This window comes from Notothenia rossii (genome assembly GCF_949606895.1).
Source record: "Notothenia rossii genome assembly, chromosome: 1".
Taxonomy (NCBI): domain Eukaryota; kingdom Metazoa; phylum Chordata; class Actinopteri; order Perciformes; family Nototheniidae; genus Notothenia; species Notothenia rossii.
In genome coordinates, this window is record NC_136912.1 from 13,311,686 (window position 1) to 13,339,413 (window position 27,728).

The 27,728-nt window shown below is 42.1% G+C and overlaps 1 protein-coding gene across 3 annotated transcripts in view; it reads left to right on the forward strand.

The window, feature by feature from the left end:
* The first annotated feature begins 8,115 nt into the window (after positions 1-8,115).
* Positions 8,116-27,728, forward strand: part of hhip (hedgehog interacting protein) — a 32,291-nt gene continuing 12,678 nt past the window's right edge. Inside the window, exons 1-8 of one of the 3 annotated variants that reach the window (XM_079673552.1) lie at positions 8,116-8,905; positions 12,726-12,918; positions 16,944-17,088; positions 17,972-18,173; positions 24,213-24,364; positions 25,644-25,817; positions 25,941-26,084; positions 26,309-26,427. In XM_079673552.1, the coding sequence (XP_079529678.1) occupies positions 8,636-8,905; positions 12,726-12,918; positions 16,944-17,088; positions 17,972-18,173; positions 24,213-24,364; positions 25,644-25,817; positions 25,941-26,084; positions 26,309-26,427 (1,399 nt within the window). In that variant the 5' untranslated portion in view covers positions 8,116-8,635. Of the gene's footprint in view, positions 8,906-9,474; positions 9,633-12,725; positions 12,919-16,943; positions 17,089-17,971; positions 18,174-24,212; positions 24,365-25,643; positions 25,818-25,940; positions 26,085-26,308; positions 26,428-27,728 lie in introns of those variants that run through there. The other 2 variants (XM_079673553.1, XM_079673554.1) reach the window with 2 other exon arrangements.

Sequence of the window (27,728 nt, forward strand, 5' to 3'; positions counted from 1 at the left end):
AATTCCAAAAATAACAACAATTTGAATAGGTTTGCACAGCAAGCTAAAACTGTACCGTGCTCCTACAATAAATTAAAGAAAATACAAAAATATATTTCAGATGAAGTTATATATCAAATCTGAATTACGGCACTAAAATATGGCAGAAGGCAGGATACTGTACAAATCAAGTACAAGATTTTACTTTAACCAGGTTATCTCAATGCCCATTGTGTGATTTCATTATTTAACTTTAATTATTCCCAGGGATCTGTTCTCCTTTGAGCATGAAAAACTGCCATCACTGGAGCCAACATGCAGACCACCTTCTGACACAACGCTCCCTCTGCTGCTAATGAGAACCTTAAGGCCATGAAGAGGTAAAACACATCTGACTAACACACTGTCGTGCATGACCAATTCAGAGACTTTGTAGCCATTAAAGTGTTAGGTGAAACATAAAGAGTAATAGCAGGGGCAAGGTGGAAATGCACCTGGACATAAATAATAATTGATGTCACACTGAGTTTAGAGCAAGTGAAGCTAACAAAAGCAGTAGCAAATCTGGCACATTACGATTTTCAAGCTGTTGAATCAAAGCTCCCGCTAAATACCTTGAAGCAAAAACACAAAGGAAACCACGGTTTGAATTACATTTAGGGAGGCAATATGAAAATGTATACTGTAATAACTGGAAGGTGTTTTCTAGCAGACGTACCTTGGACTAACTGAAAGGGATTAGAACAAAAACATCCTGACAGGAGAGGCTGGCACATTATAAAAATGACTCATGCTTGGTAACCAGATCCCAGACCAAGGGGAAGTTTTTACTTTATTAAAGAAAAGGGCTAGGCCTAGAAATATTGCTCTGAAATGAGACCTCAAAACAATTCCTTGGGACAATAAAACACAGTGGGTTCCCATACAGTGACCTTTGTATGGTGGGTTGAAAGGAAAAAATCTCCAAACTGATTCCACACCACACCTCTTAGAAGCGCCTGCTCCATTCGCCTCTTTTCCTTCTGTTGTAAAACGATCCCAACGCAAAGAGTCTGTGTAAACCGGGATTTCACAAATGACCACAGACCCTGGGAAAACCATAATGTCCACTATTGAGAAAACTCTTACAGCACTGCACTATCATACCAATCATCCCTCCAAACTCAAACTGAGGACCACCTTGAGAGCTACTTTTCCCAAATAATGAAAGTAAAATACTTTCCATTTGCTTAATCTAAATAAGGGTGGGATTGATTCATCTGGCCGGTGTGCGTGTTTGCCTTTTTGTTTAAGCGATAAAAGTTCAATATACAGTAAGTGGCCGTAAAGCAATACTGCAGGCAAGTCTCCTCCGATAAAAATGTTGACGTTTAGAATGTGAATTGATGCCTTTGGAGAAATTGAAATGTGTTTTATTAATTGCGGAAATTGCTTGGAAAGGGAGTGAAACTGTTTGGATTTAAAACAGTCAAAAATAGTCTCTCAAGAGAAAGAAATAGTGAAAGAAAGTGATATTGTTTGATATCACCTGAACTGCTTACCTGTCTTGTTTAAAAGGATAAAAAGAATGCAGCTTGCACTCAATGTTCTTCTTTTGCTAAATATTTTCCCATGAGCTAATTGGCCTAAAAAGTAAGTTGATAGCAAGCTATTGACATTGGTGTGCCCTCATTTGTCAACTATTTAGACAGTTATATTAAACTATGTGGCAGGTGCGCACGCACAGACACACACACACACACACACACACACACACACACACACACACACACACACACACACACACACACACACACACACACACACACACACACACACACACACACACACACACACACACACATTTCTGGCTTGCTCAGATACGATGAGATGAGAACTCAATAGCTCGGGCCTACCTGATGGAGAGGCCAAGCAGGAACAGATGGGCTGAGGATGGCGGGGGACTGGGAGTGAGGAAGTAAAGGGAGGGAAATATGGGAGAGAGCATCGACAGTCGGGGACCACCATCATTGCTGCCCACACCAGACTTCACTTACCACCACTCGCTCGCCCGCCCCCATCCCATCCCACCAAATTCATTTGCAGCTCAGTGATTCTAGACTGTAATGAATCTGCAATTTGCACACATATGCAGGGTGCCTGACATGGTACTCCTTTAAGATCTTTTAACCCCTGATGGAAACATTTACAAACAAGTGGCCACAAGAGTCATCAATCTGCACATTAACCTCTTTCTTGCCTTGGGGGATTCTGCTATTCTCTATTAGAGGGTTCAGAGAGGACCAAAGAAACTGGAACAGAGGAAATGGAAACGGTCGCTTTCAAAGCTGACTACAGAGGAAATTAGCCAACTACTAACAGGACCAAGCTATGGTCACTTCAGTCCTTGCCTTCCCTTGCTTTAAGATTAGAAAATACATGATCAAAGCCAAGTGACAGATGTGAGACCCTTGAGAGGTAGAATGAGCATTTCTAAGCTCCCTGTGTTGGACTCGCTACACATCTGGAAATGCATCAAGTGACAGATCAGTTTCCTGTGCGGACTACTGCAAGCCAATGCTGCTGTATTTACCTCCCTGGAGCTATGTCATTGTTTTTGTGTGTATGTGTATGCATCAGGCATTGAGTACACCGTAAACAGTGACGGGACACTTTGTCTTTCCGACTTGTGCAACCCGGTATGTGTCTCGTGCCACCGCGCCAGGGAGCCCTGGGTGGCTTCAGTTACTCATGCCATGTGTATACTTTAGCCAAACAAGGCCTAAGGACACTCCAGGGTGGTACAGAGGAAGGAGGGGCGAGGACGCTAAAGGCGAGGTAGTGTGGTCCAATGGTTGAAGGCTGTGATTTAGAGGCTGTTGATACCGGGCAGACAGCCCAGGCTCAGTCACTGACTCACTGTAGATGACGCTGCATAAGTCACTACACTTAAAATGTCCTCATGTGTTTAGAAATGTTCAAGTGGAAATCAGGCGCGCTCACACAGCTGGAAATCGCTACTGGATCACATTTTCTTGTCTCTCTCTCGCTTTTCCCTGAAGCTTTCATAAACAGATGGCCGGGGCTCATTAAGCTGTTGTCAGGACTATTAATGACATTGTGAACACTTTCCGAGTTCTGTACGCCTTAGGGCTTGCTATTGCCAAAGCTGGGCCATTAAAGAAGGTGTGAGAATAACACAATGCTGCTGTGTGCTGCAAGGTGAGGGATGGAAGCCGTGAAAGAAACGTACACACATGGTGGAATGGCTGTAAGCAGCGGGCTCAAGTTAATGATTTCATGTTCTTGGTAGAGCTGGGAAATATGGTGTGCTACATGTAGAAGAATCCTGATACTTTGACATTGCAATAATACATTGCATGCATACTGTGTGCATTCTATGTGCTCCAATTCTATGATGGATGGGCTACACTACAGTCACACCTGACATTGGTACTGCTTCCAGAGAATACCCTCTGCATGCATGGTTGCAAAAGATTATCCAACCCGAACAAGAGATATAGCCACGATATGTTAAAATTAGGTGAAGCTAACATTCTGATATTCTGATATATGTATAATGTTTACAATGTTTACCATTTTAGAAACATGAATCATGCTAACATTTGCTAATTTAAGTTATTACAATTCATACAGAGGGTTATATAAATATCTAAACCTAATTGTTCTTGAGGTATTTTAGGCAAAGCCACAATTAGGATGCTCATAGTAGTACACTACATATGTGCCAGATTTGCCCCAGTTTGTGACTCTTACAACCTCAGAACCAGTGCCTGGATACGGTTCCAGGTACCTGCTGTGCGGACTGAGGCTGGAAAAAGGAGTCTTTTTTATTATGGTCCTTGGTCTTGGAATGACCTTCAATCACGCCTCAAACTGAGGGCACTTGTCTCAATAGCATGTTTTAAATTGAAGTTGTCTGAAGTCCTTACCACCAGCTGCTCTTGCAGTAATAAGTGCTTTCTAACTGTCCTAATGTGCTCAATGTAGTGACTGCTTTTTCGTCTTTTGTTTTCTTAGTTATGTTCTCTCTATTTTATATGTTTGTGTTATGTGTAACGTTGCTGCCTTCTTGGCCAGGTCAGCATTGTAAATGAGATTTGATCTCAATGCTTTTATCTGGTTAAATAAAGGTTAAATAAAAATAAAAAACACTGGTGGAACTGCTACCTCCGCGACCCGACCACGGATAAGCTGGGGAAGAAGGATGGATGGATGGTAGTACACATAATTTCTGGTGATCAAAGTCTTCAGAATTCATCATCTGAGGACAATTAATGGATGTACAAATGTAATACAGTGGGGCAAAAAAAGTATTTAGTCAGCCACCAATTGTGCAAGTTCTCCCACTTAAAAAGATGAGAGAGGCCTGTAATTTTCATCCTAGGTACACTAGGACTAGACAGAATGGGGGGAAATAATCCAAGAAATCATATTGTAGGATTTTTAATGAATTAATTGGTAAATTCCTCGGTAAAATAAGTATTTGGTCACCTACAAACAAACAAGATTTCTGGCTCTCACAGACCTGTAACTTCTTCTTTAAGAGCCTCCTCTGTACTCCACTTGTTAACTGTATTAATGGAACCTGTTTGAACTCGTTATCAGTATAAAAGACACCTGTCCACAACCTCAAACAGTCACACTCCAAACTCCACTATGGCCAAGACCAAAGAGCTGTCAAAGGACACCAGAAACAAAATTGTAGACCTGCACCAGGCTGGGAAGACTGAATCTGCAATAGGTAAGCAGCTTGGTGTGAAGAAATCAACTGTGGGAGCAATTATTAGAAAATGGAAGACATACAAGACCACTGATAATCTCCCTCGATCTGGGGCTCCACGCAAGATCTCACCCCGTGGGGTCAAAATGATCACAAGAATGGTGAGCAAAAATCCCAGAACCACACGGGGGGACCTAGTCAATGAACTGCAGAGAGCTGGGACCAAAGTAACAAAGGCTACCATCAGTAACACACTACGTCGCCAGGGACTCAAATCCTGCAGTACCAGACGTGTCCCCATTCTTAAGCCAGTACATGTCCAGGCCCGTCTGAAGTTTGCTAGAGAGCATTTAGATGATCCAGAAGAGGATTGGGAGAATGGCATATGGTCAGATGAAACCAAAATAGAACTTTTTGGTAAAAACTCAACTAGATGTGTTTGGAGGAGAAAGAATGCTGAGTTGCATCCAAAGAACACCATACCTACTGTGAAACATGGGGGTGGAAACATCATGCTTTGGGGCTGTTTTTCTGCAAAGGGACCAGGACGAGTGATCCGTTTAAAGGAAAGAATGAATGGGGCCATGTATCGTGAGACTTTGAGTGACAACCTCCTTCCATCAGCAAGGGCATTGAAGATGAAACGTGGCTGGGTCTTTCAGCATGACAATGATCCCAAACACACCGCCCGGGCAACGAAGGAGTGCCTTCGTAAGAAGCATTTCAAGGTCCTGGAGTGGCCTAGCCAGTCTCCAGATCTCAACCCCATAGAAAATCTTTGGAGGGAGTTGAAAGTCCGTGTTGCCCAGCGACAGCCCCAAAACATCACTGCTCTAGAGGAGATCTGCATGGAGGAATGGGCCAAAATACCAGCAACAGTGTGAAAACATTGTGAAAACTTACAGACAACGTTTGACCTCTGTCATTGCCAACAAAGGGTATATAACAAAGTATTGAGATGAACTTTAGTTATTGACCAAATACTTATTTTCCACCATCATTTGCAAATAAATTCTTTAAAAATCAGACAAAGTGATTTTCTTGATTTTTTTTTCTCATTTTGTCTCTCATAGTTGAGGTATACCTAGGATGAAAATTACAGGCCTCTCTCCTCTTTTTAAGTGGGAGAACTTGCACAATTGGTAGCTGACTAAATACTTTTTTGCCCCACTATATATGGAATGTATCCTTTACATTATTATTGAGATATTTCAATTTCTCAGAAGGACCAACAGACAGAAAAAAACAACATTGGCATCTATAGAAAGCTCATCATCATCTGACAACTTCATTTGGACTTCTGAACTGTGAGGTGTGAGTTTGTGGGTTTGCCTTCTTGGAGTGGAAAAACTGAAAAAGCACAATGGGAGCTCTGTCATCAGTGCTGGTTTTCAATGCTCATGATTACGATGTTAAGTTGGGAAGCAAACAATGCAGAAACCTAACAGACAGAGAGTACAGTGGAAACTTTCAACATCTCCTCGGTCTGGAAAACAGAGAAGGCAGCAATGAGAGCTTGCAGAGCTCCGGACTCATGTTGTTGATCCTTATGTGGTCACACGCAAACCCAACCGTCTTCCTCTGGGATATCCTCTCAGAGGGTCAGACGCTGAGGGAACGAGAATTCCCTTACTGACCCTGCATAAATAAAAGGACCATGCAGGTGGTATCTTTTCAGGGAATTATTATGTAAATGTTGTATTTATTGTACTAATATTGAATTACTAGCATGATCCTGATGAACTAAAGTGATACAAAAATCCACATCTAAAATGGAATGCAACACATGTTATACACTTGTTTTGAATAATATGGAATCCAAGTATTGTGAGAGAAGACACTTTATAAGGATGTTTGCCCAGTTCTTCATGTGTGTGCATGTGTGTTTGTCTGCTCTGTCAGCTTCGAGCTGCGGTCTGTCGAACTGTGATTCTCTCCAATGGCCTATCTCTTCCAGCAGATGTACTCTTCTCCGCTCCACAGCTGCATCCCACATGTTTTCACACTGTTCGACAATGCAGTTATATTCTTTTTTTGTATGCCTGGAGCTCTAGATTTGGTGGTGATGGTGGTAGTGGTGGCAGATTCCTTCTCTGCATATGGTCTTTACATCCAGAATACTGCAGTAGCACTTTGGCTATACTTGGTCCTGAAATGTCTCCAATTGGGTAGTGTAAAGAATGTAGAGAGTGGGGGGTCAGATCTGGCAGGGTCTGCTAAGGCTTCATAGCACACACAGTCATTTCCATAATTGCCCACAATCAAACCAACCCCTCCTGGATTCCTCCCGCTCCAGATTCCTGTAGATAAGCTGAGCTGGGGCTCTGGTGCCGGAGACCCCCAAGTAAGAACAGGTGCCGCTAATGTAACTGATTTCAGATTCCCGGTGTATCCAACAAAAGGGAAGGAGGGGGGGCTGTTGTTTCTCCAGTAATTGCCATGGTGGGACATACCCTTTCGGGTCACTATCGTGTGACTTTTCCAAAGAGGGAAATAAAAGAGGATTTGTCTCACATTTGGTCTGGTATAATCAGGAGGAAAATGAAGATGCCTCAAAGAATGTGCAACTGCGAGACTCAAAAATGGCTGTGCATCAGGGCATAGCGATTCTTTCACATTGTAGCTTATTTTCCACTGCCTAACACATGTAATTCTTCATTCTGTGGCCACCAGATGTAACCTATTTAACAAACAAAGTCTCACATCCATGATACAGTTTGTGATGAACCATAGCGTTCTCAATTTTCAAAATGTCAACACCTTGCACAAATCTTAATGCCTTTCTCATAATCTCAGTTATTTGAGACGAAAAAAGAACAACAACAATGGATTATTTTCAAATATTTAAAAGACTCGACTCATGGCAATAAACCAACTCCATATGGATAGCAGTGAAAGATGTAGTCAAATTCCTGCACATTTCTGCAGTAGTTATATTGTAAATAACATAACCTGTAAAGTTTTTATTGCATTATTTTTAACTGATGCATACACATGTTAGATATTTTTTGGACTATGGAGTCAACATGCAGAATACAGAATATACCCATATCAAATACAATTTCATCATCTTTCTGTCTATCTATCTATCTATCTATCTATCATAGCAAAGGCACCCTCATTTTCCCCTCAAACATTGCCAGTAGCCTACCAATCAAAACACAAGTGGTTATATTATTTTATTATTAGATTAACATGATCTATTTAAAATGTTTAAAGACTTGCGTAATAATTCTCTGCACTTTTCAGTGGATTGAGCCCACAGTGCGCCTCCCACTGCCTCCACTCACCGTCCTCTGCTCCACCAGGTAACTGTTTACCTCGACGTGGACGCGACTCTGTGGCCACATGCGCGCCCCCGCGAAGTCATACGTCACCGCGCTCGCTCCTCTTCTCGCGCGCTGGTTAAAAAGAAGGAGGAAAGAGCACGGGAAAACATGTGAGCGGTCTGAGGACTTTAGTGAGAGACAACTTTTATGTCTTCTGTGTTTTTTTGACCCCGTGCATGCACAATCCGCCTTGCTGTGCTTAAAAGGAATTACGTCTAAAGGAACGTCACGGCTCTTTTGCAGTTTACGGTGTTTTTCTGGGGTTTGACTTTTTGTGATCATCAGGATAAATTGTGTTATTGTTTTGTTTTTATTTTTATTTCTTAATGTCTTAGTTGTACTGTATAAGCAGAGGCAACCATCATTTATTGATAAACATTTTTTTTATAGCAGTGGGTCAAATTCAGGCACCTGCTCTGACAAACAGCATATTTCGAAATTGTCTTGTAATAGGAATCTACTGCTTTCAGAAATATAGCCCAAAACTAAAAAAATACTCACATTGCAGGTTAATACCACTCTTTTATTTCAAAGGGGGGGGGGAGCTGGTTTTTGTTTTATTTTTTATATATTTTTTGTATTCATTTTATGATTTTTTAAAACTATGAAGCATTTGCAATTTGTCCTGGTCCTGGCCATCGCGGTCAACGTGTGGGAATGTGGAGACGCAAAATTCGGCGAAAGGGGAGAAATTAGCCCCAGGAGGAGAAGATGTTACGACGGGAGCTTGCCCAAGCGGCTGAAGAAAAGGGAGCGAAAAGTGTTGCTTGACGGCAGCAGCAGCGGAGAAGTTTGCCACAGGTTATACCCCCGTGTGTCCTGCTGTCCCACCAGGAGAGCCGCATATCAGATCCTGCACCGCAGGGATGCCAGGGTAGGTTATTATATCCATCCACTACGCATGCATTTCCTTTAAATTGAGACACTGGGCTTTTACGGCTTAAACGCCTCAGGAGATGCATTTACAGCCCTTGTGTATTGTCATTCTGCCTCTTGTTACCGACAGCTGAATATGGGGATGGTCAGGGGAATTTGCCCTGGGCTATGCTGCCTCTCAGATGTAACAGTCTTATTTTAACATTCCTAAAGGGATATACCGTATGTGTGTTGTATGTTACCCAATTGCCCAACTTAAAATAGGCTTCCTTCCTTTTAAATGTTACCAATAAGTTCGCCTTAATAGTTGAAGCTTATGTTTTTAGTCTCTTTGTATCGCCATAACACCTTTTAAATCGTCTAATAATATCTCTTCAAATTAACTTAAAGTGCTCGTATAGTGTCCGTCTATGTTTTCTGTAAAAAGTGTACCTGCTCCTCTTGCTCACCTCATCTGAAGATAAACATATTTCGAGGTTTTGATGATTTTCATTTGGTTTGTTGTCACGCTTACACATCAACAAATGGAACGCACCTTAATTCAGCTGTCCAATGCGCTTCGGCGTTACCATGGTAATCACTCGCCGATTTACGTTACTTCACGCCACAGTTAACTGTCAGGAGAAAGGGGAGCTAGCTAAACTGTTGAAACTGTTTGCCCCAAAAGGTAGGAACCCGGTTGTAACTTTGTATTAGCCGTCGACCTTTTTCTGCGCAGCTGAGAGGTGATAACCCACTCTGCTTCTTGTCGTGTGTTTGACAGCTTGTTCTCAGCGTTTTTTCCGGTGCAAGAATGTGTTTGTTTAACATATTTAACGTTAAGGGAAAAGTCCCACAACACTCACCGCTCATTTACGTTAAACTCTTTCGCGTCGACCGAAGTGATACAAGAAGTGTAACAAATGTCATGTAACGAAGGCTTTTAACTATATGCTCAGTTTCCGTGGAGTGAAAGGCAGGACTGTATGTGCCAAACTTGTATCGGATTCCGTTGGGTCCTTACCGGGCCATTCTCATGTAAACCACTCCTCGAATGATTCAGTGGCTGGGTGGTATCTTACTTTGTGTTGCGACAAAAAGCCATATTGCATCATTTAATTTGCTCAAGTCATGCAAATAAGAGGAGGGGGGGGAACTGAATAGGACGAACTCGACTTCTCCTCCTCCCCATTACACTGCCCACACACGGAGCCCTTTCTGATTATGGCAAAAGAATAACAACAACACCATTGTGTTTGTTAGTTTCACTAATGGGAGAAGCTGGAAAACATCACTCTCCCCCAGTCATCAGCCCTGTCCAAGTGTTAATGCCATTGGGAGGGTGTGTGTGTCCTTCACTATATCCCCCTGCCAACCAACTTACACCTATTCCCTGAGGACAAGTGTTTTGTTAAAGCTTAGCGCTTTCTACATCAGTGCTCTCCCTCTCTCTCAGTTTCTCTGACCATATGAGGTTTGCAGAGAATCACTGATTTATTGCATTAAAAAGAAAAGCGAGATTTCCCCCAAGTGTGGCATTGTATATTAATATGTTTGTTCCGGCAATTTCATTGGCAAAAGCCATTATGCAGATGCTATCCTAGAAAGAAGTAATCCTGTAACAGCTGTTCTCCCACATGAAGCTTGGTTTGATGCCAACTTTAGAAAATGTAAACATCTGAAAGAGCCTGGGAATATGTTATTGGAAATGTTCTTTTCTTACGCTTATATTGTTCCATTTGAGTTTGATTATGGTTATGTTAATTGACCTGCTTTTTTGTGTCCTCAGCAAAAGTGCAACAGTTGAGCCTCATTTTCTCCCTGCTTTTGAAGAACATACTCACTGAGATTCAGCATAAGACAACAAACAAAGGTCCACTTGTTCTGGTTTGGATGATGGCAACATTGGAGCCCATCCCAGCAACATATGGACACAGGGCATGGCTGAGAGCACACAAATGCTACTCTCCATGGACCTCGTGCCAGCCCATGGCACACAGAATCAATGGGCAATTTAGAGCAGGAGGGCAGGCATGCCTACGACAACGCATGGTATGAATTTGTAGGGCCCAGATACAAAGGAGCACACCAGGGTGACCAGGGTCACAGCCAGCCTGGAGCTCCCTTTTTTGAGGAAAGGTCAACAATTAGATAAAATGTAGGACAGAAGAAGTGGGATTCAGATCTGACTATGTCTGACTCTGAAACCTTAAACAGGCCAGACTTTCATTTCCCCCTTCAATTTGTCCGTTATACTGCCTGTTGTGATGAGAGATTCTCTGTGTATGTTAGTACATTTTTCAGGTAGACCCTCAAGGTTTTGCCAGATGTTCTGCCACCTGTTGTGTAAACACGGCTCTGAATATCTTCTAAACTGAAAATCTTTTCCCCAGGTGCAGTTTGTTCTGCAGTCAGAGCGAAGTGTAAGGCATCCATATGTTGGCCTTGGGTCCGCTGGTCTAATTGACTTCGACAGACTGCTAATTTGTTGATACCAGAGTGGGAATGATGTGCCTGTCTATCTCTAAATTGGTGTTTACACATGGACCTCACACAGAGCAAAGCACTACCAGCCTGCCTGGCTGCCTGGCTGCCCAAGCAGTGCTGCTCTTGACCTAAAACAGATTACATTGTGTTTTATTACAGCTAATTTGTTATGTAAATAATCCTGCTAATTTCTTTTGGATTAACTCTTTGTGTATTTTTGCGGAATGATCCCAAGTCAGGCTTTGAGGCTCTTATTTGGGTTCATTTGTGCACTGGGATCTGTCAGACATGGGAATTGTAATTTGACTTTAACTGTTTATGAACTTGGGTAAGTAGGCAGTGAATGAGATGATTTCTTTGTTTATTCCTCCAAACAGACAGGGTGTTCCAACCTCAATGTTTAACAAATTGGAATCAAAGGATAGAGCATTGGATATCACAGAAAATGTTGTTAGGAGAGGATAGAAGTGTGCTAAAGATTTAAAATCTCCAATTGCGAGGCTTTGTTATAATTCAGTTTGACTCAATAAGATTGCAGAAACTCTCAGAAAATGTTTCAGTGGAAATAGACCATACCACCACTTCCAGTGAAAAGTTGGAGCGTTTTTTGCACTGTGAATGGTGTGAAGCTTCATGCAGATCGCAGTAGAGACACTGCAGACTTTCACACTATGCAAGTGACCGCCTGTTTCCTTGCTAATTCATCAGATGATGCTTCAAAAAAAGAAAGTTGCAATGAAAACTAGCAACCCTCAGCGATTGTCAAATCTGCAGATCATGTAGAACATAAACAGAAATCGTATTAATATTGATGTTCTACAAATGATATAGAATGTGGAGTAATGGATTATTACTTCTTGTGGCACTTTACTTGTTGCTAGCAAGTTTATCTGACTTTGTAGTAATATGGGAGAGAGAGGTTGTCAACATACAGTTATTTACAATGTGTTGTAGGGTTGAGTAGAAATAATTGACTTTATGTGATAACTGGGATGATGTTGGCTTATTTAGGACTGAATGGTGAGGGATGGAAAAAGTGCTGGAAATGTTTAGGCATCTCTGTGTTTTAATAAAGGAACATCCAAACATTCAATCTTTAATTGTACACATTCCACGGACTGAAATAAAGACTACATATGGAAAAAGTTAGATGACATTTGCATTTTTTTTAAAGTATTTTGGACTTACTAGAATCATTTGGATTATTATGAAATGATATTCTTTAAAAATCTCGAATAGTGTTTAAGTTATTAGGGATTTATGATACAGAGGTTTGAAAATGCAATAAATAAATATAACGTAAGCCCACCATTTTAATCAAGCATTGCTCCCTTTTTGCGTGTGGTCTCCAGATTTTCTCCACCAACAACACCGAGTGTGGACTTCTCCTGGAGGAGATCAAGTGTGCTCGCTGCTCCCCCAATGCCCAGGTGTTGTTCCACTCCTTGGACATGGATAAGATGCCACACAGGGAGCCAGACCTGCCGCGCCTCTGCCAGGACTTCTGCCGAGAGTTCTACTACACCTGCAGGGGGCACATACCAGGTAAATTATACAGATACTGATGACCATGAATGTGAATTCAATTATACCCCCTGCTCGGTTACCTGGTGATGACACGAGCAAACATATACACATACATAAAGTAGGCATACGTGATGATTCCTGTCTCATACATTTGAGATGAAACTGACACCTCTGATTTAGATAAATTAAAATTCCCAGTAGAGGCCTCGTTCCTCATTGAGACGCAGCCTGCACATGTACAACTGGCAGATTTTTGGACTTGTGCAAGAAGTGGTGCGTCAGTAGTCTGGTCTGTGAATATTTATTTATCCAGCTCTTACCTCATCTGACCTCACCTCCATTTGTTGCTGAGCTTGTCTCACCGTTTGCTGTCTCGCTTGCTTTAAGAGTTGCACTTTAATGCATCGGTAAAACGACCCGCCACACACTGCCTACATAGACACCAGTGTTCTGATTAGTCTGCAGTCTGATGTAGCACTAGCGATATTTTAGCTTTTGTTATGACACGGTATTCAGTGTAGCTGTATTTATGGAACCAGGTGCAGAAAGTTTTGTTCTCTTGTCTCCGTTATGTTTGTTCAGATCATGCACGTTTGTTTTAATCAGCGTACACTTGCAAACATTGGCTTTTTTAAAAGACCTTGAGAGTAGTAACAATACACACATTTGAAGCATTTCCTGACACGTGAATGGAAAATATTAGATTTGCAAAGGTGGGTGTGAAAACATGCACGCAAGGCATCCTGGATACTGCTCACTGGACTTAAGTGCTGGGGATGGTCCTGTATTCGGGATGCATCAGCACCCTGGCTGTGGTCTAGACATGACTTCTTCAGACATCAAATTGTCACTTAAAAACTTGTGGCTCATGCTCTGCCACCACCATGTTTTCGTTAAAGTTGTACATTCACATGAAACTAAAGAAAGTTGAAGTGTTGCTCTGCTTGCCCCCATTATCTCTGACCCTCAGCTCTACTATGAGATGGCAGAATTCCTAGAACAGGGGGTAAAACTCATTGATGCTACAGTTCTCTTGTGGATGTGGTTCTGCTAAATGATAGGAGCCCCTCTGCCCTTTGAAAGCTTTTGGTCCTCCACATTTCCTTTGAAGGGATGCAAGATCACAGGTACCTGTGCTTTCATGGCATACCAAACATGATCAAACACTTTCTGATCTCCTCCAGCCAAGTCTTCTTCCAATCTCTGACGCCACAAACTGATTAGATCTACTCAGATTTGCAAACAGAGAACAGTTTCAAACACACTTGTCTGCAACCCACCCACATGCTACAGCTCAAGTCAAATATCAAACGCATACATTCCATGTGAGTCCATCCTCGTCTGCGTCTAATGGCCTGCTCGCATATCTTGCACAGCACTTGAACTACACTTAAGGTCGGCGAGTGGAACTCCAAAGTGCGTAGAAAGAGGGAAGAAGAAGAGGAAGAAGGAGACTTGTCTGGAGTTACATTACATGCTTCTGAGCTGACAGACATATGGGCTCAGAGAGTCAAACCAAAAAAGCTCCAGAGAGGAATCTGGAGAAGAATCCCCCCTCCCCGTGTTCACCGTCATGCTCCTCCCCGCTCACCCCCCCCCCTTCAGCCCTCCACAGATCAGCATATGTGGTGACGAATGACACATTTATTTTTCTACAAAGGTTGTGTGTATGTAAAACTGCTGAAGTGCATCAAGATGTCAAGTACTTTGGGTAGGCCACCCAGGTTGCCTTGGAAGATAACCAGATGGAAGTATAACTTTAGCGCTGTGGAGCCGGGAATATGGACCGAGTTCTCTCTCTTTCTCGCTCTTTCTCTCTCGCTCTTTCCTGTCTTTTTTGTTTTGCATGGTCTTCCTTTTTTATCTTTCACTTGTTTTGTTTTTTGACTTTTACACAGTACAATAAAGCTGAAACACAAATAAATATAATAAACATTAAAAATGCATATCTTACTAAACACAACAAGCTTGAAAACATAGTTATCTGATTGCAAAAATGTTAATAATTGTGTTTTAAATATTTAATACATTTTAAATATTTAATATGGATGTGTTTTGATTCAAGCTCTTGATCTTACCATGCAAGGCAGCAACAGTATATATTACCAAAAACCTGAACAGAAAATATGTCTTTCACTTTAGCTAATTCAAAATGTCTGGCCTAAGGTATTAAAATGAAACAGTAGCCTTTACTGCATCCATAACTGTCGTCCTGCTCCCATGAAACTTTCTAGCAGCCCTTGATTAGGCCATGTACTTAGCCCCCATTTCTTCATAAAGACATTTACTGCCTTCACTCTCACTTCTGCCCGGAGGCCTCCTACCTTCCTCGTATTCCTCTTCTCCCATATCTTCCTCCCCCTCTTCACTGAGCCCCCCACCCTGCACCCGAGGTCCCTAACCAGCATGGTTAAGATAACTGCAGACACAAAGTGAGTGAGTGGGTGGTATGGCCAGCGCTCTGTCTGTGTGTGTTTGATCTCCATGTTGTGTTTAGATGTTTCAGGGGATATCCTATCACCTCCAGTATTTGGTGCGGTCAGCGCTTGCGGTCGGTGTGGCAGGAGAGGCAGATGAAAGGAGGGACAGGGAGAGTCCTGTTTGTGTTTTTATCACTGGTGTATTTGCTCTCCTTCTTTCCTCAGAGGGATTGGCTAAAGGAAACAATATTGGCAAGATTGTTTTTAGGTCGCAAAGGGCCTCTGAGACCCACTGCACACTTAGCTTTTTGCCGGGAAAAGTGTTGTGACTGCACAGGATGGAGGCGTAGCTGCGTGTGACTGCTGTGTTTACACAGGTCATTTTTTGCTCTGGCACTAAAACATTTTAGGTAAACAAGCAGTCCAAAGGGAAATGAGGAATGATGTGAATCACATGCTTAATTACTTGAATACAATTAGTACGTCAAATCAATGTTTTTAGACATCACATAAATATCACATTTAGGGATGCCTGAGAAATGTAGGATTATTAAAAAGTGTTTTCCTCCAATTTATTGAAATAACAATGTTACATAGGGTAAACTATCATCCACTGTTACTATGGAAACCACTACACTAATGTGACTTTTTGTCACGCTGACAGGTGACAGTAATAGCTTTGACATGGTGTGCCCCTTAACGTGTGTGTGTGTACCAAGAATTTACCAAATGAAATATCCTTCAGCTAGCCTCATAATGTGAACTGTTATGACAGCTGAAATATCATATTCTGTGATCTCTTCAAGTAAATATGGAGGCAGTTAGATTGGGTTTGTTTTGGTTGTGTTTGGGCTGTGTGAGCAGAGCCTTCACCTGCTGGGTAAAGGGAATTGGATTGTACTCCTTGAAAGGTCAGGGCTTTGTCACTTAGATTAGAAGCTGCAGATGAAAATCACTCTGAACCTGCTTCCTTGAGATGCCTAAAGAGAGAGATACAAAACTGAAAGCATTCATACAGCGCACAAGTTGTTACAATGCGATGTTTGTACAAATCAGACAAAATACTAAACTGGATTGTTGCTGAGGATTTGAACGTGTCATCATCAAGAATGTATAATGAAAGTGCAAAAAAAAGGCAAACCCTTTTACTTCCTGGTATGAATCCACAAGGACAAGTGCAAAAGTATAATTTCATACATCAAAATAAAGACAGTTTAACTGTAATTGAGAATGCAATCATGTTTCTCTCTGAGGAGGCATACTTAACAGTAGAGATGGGTCTTATCTGTGATCCTTTTGGTTTGGCTCAGTTTCTTTTCACTTGTTCATTTCAGCCCAGTCAAGCCAAGATTTGGTTTGGCTCATCAAACATATCTCCATCCCTCCCCAACAACACCATCAAGTCCTTTCTCTCAGTCTCTATTTTACTACATTGTCCTCTCTCGCACTGAGCATTCTATGCACACCGTGATAGTACCGCTTTGTACACAACTTACATGTGGAAAGTAAAATCCAAAGTACCATAACAACTATTTATTTGATTAAGCTGTCTACCTAGTTACCCTGCATCTACAGTAAGAGTAACCCCCTCTGTCTGTGTCTGTATTCTGTTGTGTTTGCTAGAACTGTTCCAGGCCGATGTGGACGAGTTCTGCCAATACTATGGGAGGAGAGATGCAAGTCTGTGCTTTCCAGATTTTCAACGAAAGCAACCGCAAGGGCAAGATTCCAACTACTTGGGAGATGAGAAAATAGAAGATATCAGCAGGTTTGTAGCCTGACTTTTACTATGCTTTTTTTTCCATCCGAGGGTTGAGTTACACCATATATAAGATGTAGTGATCGTTATTTTCAACGAGCTTTGGCTAGTACTTGAATGTGTTTCAGCCAAGTGAACGTTTAGGCTTCATTAATACTTATGAGTTTAGATTCATGACATACAGTCAGCATTTGATTGTTTTCATAGTCACATATTCTGGGTTCACTGCTCTATTTGGACATCGTCTATACTCTCAGACAGAAATGCTAGGCCATCTCCTCTCTAATCCTAAAGTTTGTCCAGACTGCATTTGCTCAGCTTTGCTCACATAATGAAAATGCTTATCCTGCGTCATTCTGGTTGCCTCCCTCACTGCAAAGGTCTGTACATCACAGAGGGCTTTGGCCTTTTGTCCATGGGGGATGCCTTTCATCTCTGTTCCCCCTGAGGCAAGAGGGCCAAGCAGCATGTGCACCTGAATTGCAGCAACTAACATTCAGTCAAATAACTTCCACAAGTTAAAGAGTCAGAGGCTTATTTTGGGCTTCTGTGCCTTATGTTCTTGGGGTCTTCTCAGGTAAATGAGAAGGACACTCTCATGTTAGTTACGGGCTTACATTAGGGGAATTTAGACAATGAGTTCAGATGCAAAATGATCAAACTTGATATCCCACCTTAAAAACAAAGAAGGTGTGTTTTTGTCATTGTAAGTTATTCCATTAAGATGATCATTGTTAATGTCTGAAAAACGATGTATGTTTCAACTGTAGTTATGTGTTACTGTTGATTATTTCATTCTTCCTTTACATTTCAAAATGCCCCTTCTACCTTATAACTGGATTATTCCCTCTCACCATCAGTCTCTGACCTTTTGTCTCCTCTTGTTACCCAGGAAACACAAACACAACTGCTACTGTGCCCAGGAGGTGTTGAGTGGTCTGAGGCAGCCGGTGGCCCTGGTGCACTGTGGTGATGGATCCCAGCGGCTCTTTGTCCTAGAGAGGGAGGGAATTGTCAGGATTCTCAACCATGACCTGGAGCTAATCAAGGAGCCCTTCCTGGACATACACAAGCTGGTGCAGAACGGCCTGAAGGTAGGAACGAATCTGACTTTATAGTGTTGACAGTGTTGGTGGGAATCCAGATGTTATATGATATAATGGATATGATTTTGAACACAGATGTTAAGGGATTTGAATGAAGTTGCATGAAGTATTGTTTGCTACATTGCTAGATTCATTTGCTAGAGCTTTAACACAGTCCTTTGCAACACAACTTTGTGCACCTACGTGTGAGGAACATCTCCAGCCAAGACAAATCCCTTAAAAGTGCTGCCTGTTCACTATTAGTATTCAATTATATAATTACACCAAACAAGCAAAGCAGTCATTCATCAAATGTGACCGTGGCTAATCATTACGCTATTATCTGCTAATTAACTGTACATACAGCACACATTGTGCTCACTGCTAATTTTCTGCTAATTCGCACAAGATGGGTTAATGGCTTTCTTAATCTCTCCCATGTTGTTCCTATAAAGGTTCTTACATCCCACATGGTTACCTAATACTTAACATCGTGTCTTAACTATTTACCTCTCGTAGTGACTGGATCAAATTGTCTACACTTTTTTATTATTTGAAAACAATGTTTATCAACTATCTGATATCCTTTTGATTTGATTGAAAAGACTGATATATCTGTTGTTTTTTGACAGCAATAAGCATCTATTTAGCATTTACTGTATATTGTGTGCTTTACCCCCTACCATCATGAAAATGCACCTGCAAGAAGAGGGGACATGATAGGGGTGTTGAGGGGCGCATATAAAAAGGGCTCAACTTCTGTTTGGCTTTGCGCCAACTCTGAGAAAAATAAACATAGGCAGAGCTGTTAAAAAAAAAAAGAAGGTGCACATGAGGTATCTTATGTCATTAAGGACTTTAGAGTCTGTTGCAGCATTTTAGGAATTGTTACGACAGTTGTTTCATAAAGAATATATATATGCAACCGATTGTGGACTGTGCTGTGATGCTAGATCTCTGATTGTCTTCCTTCCAACATCGGAAATGTGGCGAGACTTGAACTTACATTTTTACAATACAACATAACCTGTAGTTTTAAGATTTCTATATCTCAATCGCAAAGACACTGCACTCATGAGGGCAATGTCATACTATTTGTAACCAGTAATCCTTAGTGCATCTCGGATTTTGAATTTGAGAATTGTTTGGAATTTGTTGTGATTACACGAGATGTGGGGCACACTCCCAGACAGGAAGTTTATCTATCACGCTACCTCCTGCTCGTCCACTGACAAGACCCTTTGCTTACAAGGAGTCAAACGGAGCACAGCGATTGAATATGCAACTGCCCCCTGCGGTATGCTCTCGCTGCTCTGCTGTGCTCCCTTATCACCATTCAATCCAAACTGGTTGTGGATAAAGTGATCATTATGACAATTAGACGTGGCTCGATCCCCCGCAGGCCTCAGGAGTCCTATTCTGTGATGTTGGCTGGCGGATTGGGCTCCCAGCCACACGGGGTGAACAGAACCAAAGGAGGGCTAAGGTGTTTACTGGCAGCATCAACAGGATGGAGCTGCCTTTATACAGAGAGAGGAACCCAGGCCCCCGGGAGACAGGGCAGATAACGGGTTTATCATCAGCTCCATGCACATGCTTTGATTGTAATGTTCTGTGTTTCCTTCTGCTCCTCTATCCCCCTCCTTCCACGGATCCCCCCGGTGCCAATTAAGCTGAACTGCACAGAAACAATGCTGTGCTGTGGTGGTGTGGGCTCCTAGCTGCGCTGTGGGTGTTCTTCTCCTGAAATCCAATCTCTATACTCAAGCCCCCCCCCCCCCCCCCCCCCCCCATTCACCCACCCACCCACCACACATTCACACACACACACTATCCATGTCATCATCGCAGTGGTCTCTCCACAACTAGCTCACATTCACACACCTCTAACATGATGGTGAATGTTAGACAATCCCCCTGATTGGACAGGGCCCTGCTACAGGATGTGGTTCAGAATGAGTGCATGTAGACCAGTTAGATTATTTTTACCAATGTGCTGACTATCACTGGATGTTCTAGTCCAATACCAATGCAAATACTTTTTATTAAAGAAGGAGAGGGAATACACTTTAAGCTGCCTATTGGTTTTCGTTGAAATACATGTTTTTGACATGGTAGTAAAATCCCCTGAACTCCTGTTCTAATTGTTTTTAACTTTTGCATTATACCAAACACCAATCTGTTTTTGCCATATACTGACTGCAACATCCTGTCATAAAAAAACAATAGAAACCAATTACAAAAGATTGTGTTGCTTCAGCTTGGAAGCTGTCTGTTTTTCTACAACAAATTCAACAGAAGATATATTACAAAATATAACTTCAGGTGATTCTTTGTACAGTACAATTCTCTACTAATTACAGCAATTCTCAGACTAACAGCATCTTGCTCTGTACAAGAAAAAAGGCGCTCGAGAGTAGCGCGTGCGGTAGTGACAGTGAGTTTTATAAATGCAGACATCTGAGCATAGCCACCCAAAGCTGACAGTCCACTGACATTAGCCCGTGTAACAGGGGCGAGGGGGCCCGCATTAAAATATTTCGCTGCTTAAACAAATAAGTCACAGCATGTTATTCTTTCTGTCCCTGCTCCGCTGACAGCTGCTCTACATTCTCAACGGCCATCAGGGCTGAATACGGACGACTAAAAATAGTGGCCTCATCTTCGCCATAACTCAAACTGATCTCACAATGATCCTCAGCGTAAGGCCAGAAAAAGTCCATTCAATGAATTTCATGGTTCAGAAGATAGATTATATCTTATTCTTTGTTGGTAGGAGATGCATGAGATTGCTGTGAAATCGTCACAGGATTTATGTATCAACCGGTGGAGGAGTTTCAGTGGAGATTTGAGTCTCATTGTACAAGGGAAAAGCAGAGAATACTACGCGGGAAGTGTGTGTATTGTGTGTGTGAGGGAGGGAGGGAGTTGTGAGTGCAAAAGCTTCAGGTAGTCTTTGAGTGAAGGGCGTAGACATTGTTTTGCTCCAATCAAGCCATGTGGAATGTCTTTTAGTGGCGGTTTGCCCACGAGCCAATGAGGAAGGATCAAAAGGTCCAGGGTAACAATACATGAGCCAACACGCGCGTCACTGGGACTCAAAGACAGCTGCAGCACGCAGAATTGAAAATTGTAGCGTTGTGTGTGTGTGTGTGTGTGTGTGTGTGTGTGTGTGTGTGTGTGTGTGTGTGTGTGTGTGTGTGTGTGTGTGTGTGTGTGTGTGTGTGTGTGTGTGTGTGTGTGTGTGTGTGTGTGTGTGTGTGTGTGTGTGTGTGTGTGTGTGTGTGTGTGTGTGTGTGTGTGTGTGTGTGTGTGTGTGTGTGTGTGTGTGTGTGTGTGTGTGTGTGTGTGTGTGTGTGTGTGTGTGTGTGTGTGTGTGTGTGTGTGTGTCGCTGCCTCCACCGCTCAGACAGGACAAGCATTCCATGTAATGCGCCGTGAGATGTGAGATAACAACCGAGTCTGCACCTCACTTTCCCAGCTTTCTGTGGAGCGACGCCAACACTTTGACAGGGCCAAAGCCGGAGCCCCAGAGAACAGAATTGGAGGGAAAAGAGGAATGCAGAGGCAGGTGTTTGTGAAAAATGAAGAGATAATACCTCATGAGAAATTCAATCAGAACCCCCTGCCTGGCTGTGGAAGAATGATGGCAGTCGTAAAAAAAAAAAACTCAAAGATGTTCAAGGGAAAAATGGAGTATGGAATGTGCTTTGAGTTGACACAGCAGAGTCATTTGTAAAGTTTGAGGTTTGGAGATGGCAGGCAAAAGTAAATTATTATTAATGTGAGTGTTTGCAATTTAAAAAAGACTGTGGAAGCTACCTCTATATTTTATGCTGTCATCTTATGTGCTGAAGGTGAAAAGTACAGCACAACACAGTATATTTTAAACTGCTGTAAATGTACCATGAGACAAGGCAAAAGAAACACTCCTAAATCTAACTTTTAAAGCAACAATGTTGAAGCTGAATTCCCCTAAATTAACTTTTAAAGCCGACGATATGTGAGACCTGCCGTTTTTCTAAATGAGCTTGTTTGTACAGTATATTATTTTTTGTGTCGTGCCAATAATATCTTACCTACCGCAGCTCTGGCAGGATGATCAATGCTCAGCAGCAACAGGTTGGCACTTCGTCTTCTTTTAATCAAGGTATCTCCTCTGCAGTAAAAGCCTTTCTGATGCACTGTTTGTTTATCATGGCTCCATTGCGAGCCCTGCTGTTCGCCTGCTGCTGAAGGAGCTAGTCATTAGCAGGAGACCTTATATTTCAGCCCATTTAACCACGGTGTATCTTGGTGGTCCCTCTTTGGCTCCGGATCTAGGCCTCTTTGGAGTTGTGGTCTTTGACCCACTCCCCCTATGGTGAGTTTATTTTAGGGATGAGGGTCACTGCATCCCCAAATCCAACATATGGATCCAGCATTTTAAGGTGAAGTTGGGAATCTCTTTTTCCAAGATGAAACCTTTTGCCATTCGTTGGCAAAGTGCATTCTGCTCTGCTCTGACTAATATCCAGCTGTATCGTGTGTTGTATCGGCTCCCACATAACTCGTTTTTTATTTGAGTTCAATGATCTGACATTTAGTTTTTCTCATAAACTCGCTTTGGAGGAACCGCTTTTTGGGGTGGAGATTTATTCGTCCACTTTCACAAGCTTTCACTTTATATTCAGATTGATAGAACTCGTGTGGCTCATTATTAGGGTCTCTGTTGTGGCTCATTGGTACTTCAAGTTCATTCCTTTGCGAAGAATCATCCCTTTCGCATTTGCGTGTGTCACTGCGAGTCTAATGCAATACAAACAGAACTATGAGATTTGAACACCGATTTATTATTAGTTTTCCTTGGCCTGTGACTTAGACTACACCTATCAACGGCCTGCCACTAATGTTCAAATCTGATGTATATATATTTCCTGAATTCCTTTCTTCCTTCTACTATTTTGAGGGAATACCTTGAGAATGAGACAGCTGTGTTAGTAAATGATACTTGTTTGTTTGCCATGAGTGAGATAACTTCTCTGCGTAATGCATCACTTTTGCTTTCCTCAGTGGAAAAAAAAGAATCAAGCTGTTTTAGAGGGATACAATCACACAGAGAGCACTTTATAAACATTCTTCACACCTAAGTCTAGCATTCTGTTCATTCTTTGGACAAGAAGAAATAGTGAGGGAGAGTAAAACATAGAAAAAGGGCCGAGCTGGCCTGTCTTGCCTAGGGAATGAATTGCTGAAGCTGATTATTACAGCTATGATGGGAGGACCACCAGGGTAGTGACAACTGATCTAGCTGCCTCCGGGGTGAGACAAAGGTTTACATATTACACAAGCAATTTAGATGTTTTCTAAACATGTTGCCAAGACAGTGGGAGTTGGCAGCTCTCTGCCCCCCCACCACCTCCCCCTCCAAGCCTTGCATTTTGCATGGATTTTGTGTAAACCAGTAAAGAGCGAGGGGGACGGGGAGCAAAAAGCACGGATTGAAGCACTCTGCACTTTTGTGCTCTCTATGAACTGTGAGTGAGCTAATAAATTCTTTCAGCCACTCAGCGTAGCATTCACGGATATCCCCCAAAGATTACACACACAAATCACTGCACAATGGAGGCCACCGGGAGGGCCCGAGCGTCACAGGGGCCCCACGACCCTGTGGACAAGCGCACATAACCAGGCTGCAGAGAAGACTGCGTAAAGGCGGGGGGGGTTGTAGAAGAGGCGCAGCTCTACCCAGAGTCAAATGCTTTATAATGGTTGGTAATGGTATATTCAAGGAGGTTGGTGAAGGTGTGAAGTGAAACAGGCGAGGGTGGGAAAAGAGAGAATGGGAGAATAGCAGGGGTGTGAAAGGGAATGTGATGGATAAATAAAAAAGAGGGATTAGAGAGGGTGAAGAATTAAAGAAGGTGGGGGGTGAGGGGTGTGTAGAGGCTGCATGTAGTGGTCCGGGTGATGATGAAGATGACCGAGGGGGGTGATTCCAGCCCGAGCAGAAGCCAAGGAGGGACATAATTAACTCCTGGATCTTTTGTGTTTCTCATCTGACTGCAGGGTGGAGATGAAAGGGGCCTGCTAAGCCTGGCATTCCACCCCAATTACAAGAAGAATGGCAAGCTCTACGTCTCCTACACCACCAACCAGGAGCGCTGGGCCATCGGACCACACGACCACATTCTCCGTGTGGTTGAATACACCGTTTCGAGGTAATGGGAGAAGTGTGTGCCAAATCTACCTTAAATATGGGCCGTTCACTGCCTGAAAGGAAACCCAATCCTCAGCTGCCTCGTAGTCTACATACGTTTAACTGAGCCATTAACTATTGGGGATGGATAATGCCTGGCCCACTAATTTAACCGCCGAAAAACACAGGACAGTTTACAACGTGGTCAGTCGTAATTTGTGGCGATGCATGACGATTGGTGTAAATTCCCACAAATTGCTTTTCAGTACATCTCTCATTTGACTGCTAATGGTTCAAAATTCAAAAAGCACAATTTGTAGAATTGTTAACCTTTTTAAATGAAATAAGAATAGGATGAAATGGAAACTTATTGGATGTTGTAAAAAAAAAAAGTATTGTAAAACCCTAAAAGGAATGTATTATAATAGGCTGTTCCTATCCAACAACACTTATTTGACACATTTCTGCCAGAAACCATAGGAACCACAGTAAATACGAAAGCTTTAAGAGCTCACAGCGTAACATGGGCGTTTATTTGCAACACTCCTGTGATGATAGCGACGTTTGCCTTTCGCTGTGTCGATACCTCACACTCCCTTGACAATGACCTGTAATTAAGAAAACAATCTTCTCTCACGAACGTGTTTAAGTGTTACATTTTAATTTGCATAATCACAGTTGTATGTTTAACTTAATGATGTAATCTTCATTATAGTCTTGGCATGCAGTCACGGTGATTGCAGCGTATAGTCTTTCATTTGAAGGGCGAATAGAGAAATGACTACTCAAAATAACACATCATGAAATATTTGTTGCTGATACTGTAAAGCCAAATCCCCACTTTGCATAAGAACTTGTGCAACATTGTGTTATATCCCCACCCACGGTCTTGGTCTTACTTAGACAATGCTTTAGATTAAATGTCTCCAGACAGCTAACCATTTAAACTCATTTAATGTTGGATGTTGTAAAGTGTATTATGCACGTCAGCATTTCTTATCCATGCCTTGGGAGCATTTTTATCAACCAACATAATTATTCAAGTAATGACATGAGTGGGTACTTATGTATAAAATAATTTCTCCCGAAGTATAGCAAAACATTACATGGTAATTATTTTGAAGCAATCAACTGCCCCAAAAAAATACTTACGAAGACCCTAATACAGTGAATAATTCAAATATGTATATGAGAGTGTATTTAAACATGTAGGTATTTCGATTATATATATGTTACTTTGTAGTGTAGCAACCATTATTTTTGCACCCTCTGACAGAAATGACATTTATGTTTTTTGTTAGGAAAAACCCGAACCAGGTGGACACCCGGACGGTGCGCATGCTGATGGAGGTGGCCGAGCTGCACAGGAAGCACCTTGGAGGTCAGCTTCTGTTCAGCCCTGATGGTCTGCTGCACATCGTCCTCGGAGATGGCATGATCACCCTGGATGATATGGAGGAGATGGATGGACTCAGGTGAGATCAGAGGTCTGAGAAACACACTATCAATGATCAAGTGTTGGTGTGTGTAACACGATTGAATCACTTCGTAGCTCCCACCATCGTGAAGGTGTATTTTCTTTGTGTTTTTGAATGCAGTGATTTCACAGGGTCCCTCCTGAGGGTAGATGTGGACACAGACTGCTGCACATCCCCTTACTCCATACCGCGGAACAACCCGTACTTCAACAGCACCAACCAGCCACCTGAAATATTTGCTCATGGATTACATGACCCAGGCAGGTGAGTGGAACACTTGAAGAACTAAACAGCTGTTCCTTCAATATTGGGGTAGTGCGACTCAATCAGACTTTGAACACCTTTCTTTTCTGTCAATGAATTTGAATTTGTGTTTTCATGAATGTATTTTCAGAAAGGTTTCTCATAAACTCTGCTCTTAGGCCAACTTGCTATGTGCAGTTGGTTGGTGTTTCTCCTGTATTAACCCCTGATATTCTGAACCCTAGGTGTGCAGTGGATCGGCTTCAGTCGGACAATGGAAGCCTCCTGATGCTCTGCACAGACACCAGTGGCAAGAACACATCCGCAGGAAGAATACTGGAGATAACTCCGGGCAAAGATTATGGTGAGCCCATTATTTTTGCAATGTTAACATAGTTCATGATAAAAATAACTGATTGCAACATTTGTCTGTGTTTTGTTTGATGGCATTACGTCTCCAGAAAGACATGAGAATATATCAATTTCTTGGCTTCACGTTTATTCCGCTGAAAATGACATCTGTTTTCACGACTGTCTTTCATTTTGTAAGAACATGGTGTTTTGGCAGCAAGTTCAGAAAACACCCCGGGTCGAGTGCAGAGACAGCGAAGGTTGAACATAAAAATGATGTGATCTCGAAAGATTCCCCCCTTGTGGAGTGTATATTTGCCAGGAGAATGTAATATCGTGTCCACGAGTAAGATTTGAACCTGTCCACAACAATAACTGTCTAGATGATGGTTGAGTATTGTTGAAAACACAGCTGAGAAGGGCCCAGTTCTTCTCACATTGAGAAAAATAATCAATAACAGCAGTTCCTTCGCAATGCTTACACTTCTCCTCACAATAAAACAAATCCCAGCTGTTTGTTCCAAATTAAATTGGGCTAGTTATCTTTGCTTCAATCAATGTTGTTTTGGCAACCCAAATCAACCCAAATGTCTCACTACAATTCAATATGCTGGTTTTTGCGACAGACCAATTCCCTCTCTAACTTGGCAGGATGGCTGATTTAGCCAAACTCTCAGGGAGTGATTACAGTGGGGCAGCAAACCTCCATTCATATTTACATTACATGTCATTTGTTAGACGCTTTTATCCAAAGCGACTGTGGACAATCCCCACAGGAGCCATTTGGGGGGAAGTGTTTTGCCCAGGGACACAACGACATGCTGACTGCAGTGGGACACGAACTTGCTACCCCCTGATTCGAAGTCCAGCCCTGTATCTACTGAGCCACAGCCGCTCTTTTCCAAGACCGCTGTAATCTAGAAAACATGCTATATCGCCATATTCACCATCTTTGAATAGAAGATTATTAAATCCTCTGCCCTAAAGACATTAAGTCTAAGATGTCTGCCAAGGAAGAAGTCAAATACTGTATATTGCTGTCCAATTTAAATCAAAATTCACTCTTTGTTGTTTCTTCTTATCTTGTTGAGTTTCCACACAATCTTTATCTCAAATAGACTACTGACAAAAGACAAACATGTCGCTGATGACGATGACCTAATATTTTATTTCTAAGAAAAATTATATGCTAGAGGGGGTAGGACCAGAAAAGTTTTTTAAAGCTTCTTCTTGCCCCTGTTGAACATGACAGAGACTATTTGAGAATAATAATAATAATAATTTTTTATTTTGTTGTACTTTGTTATAATTATT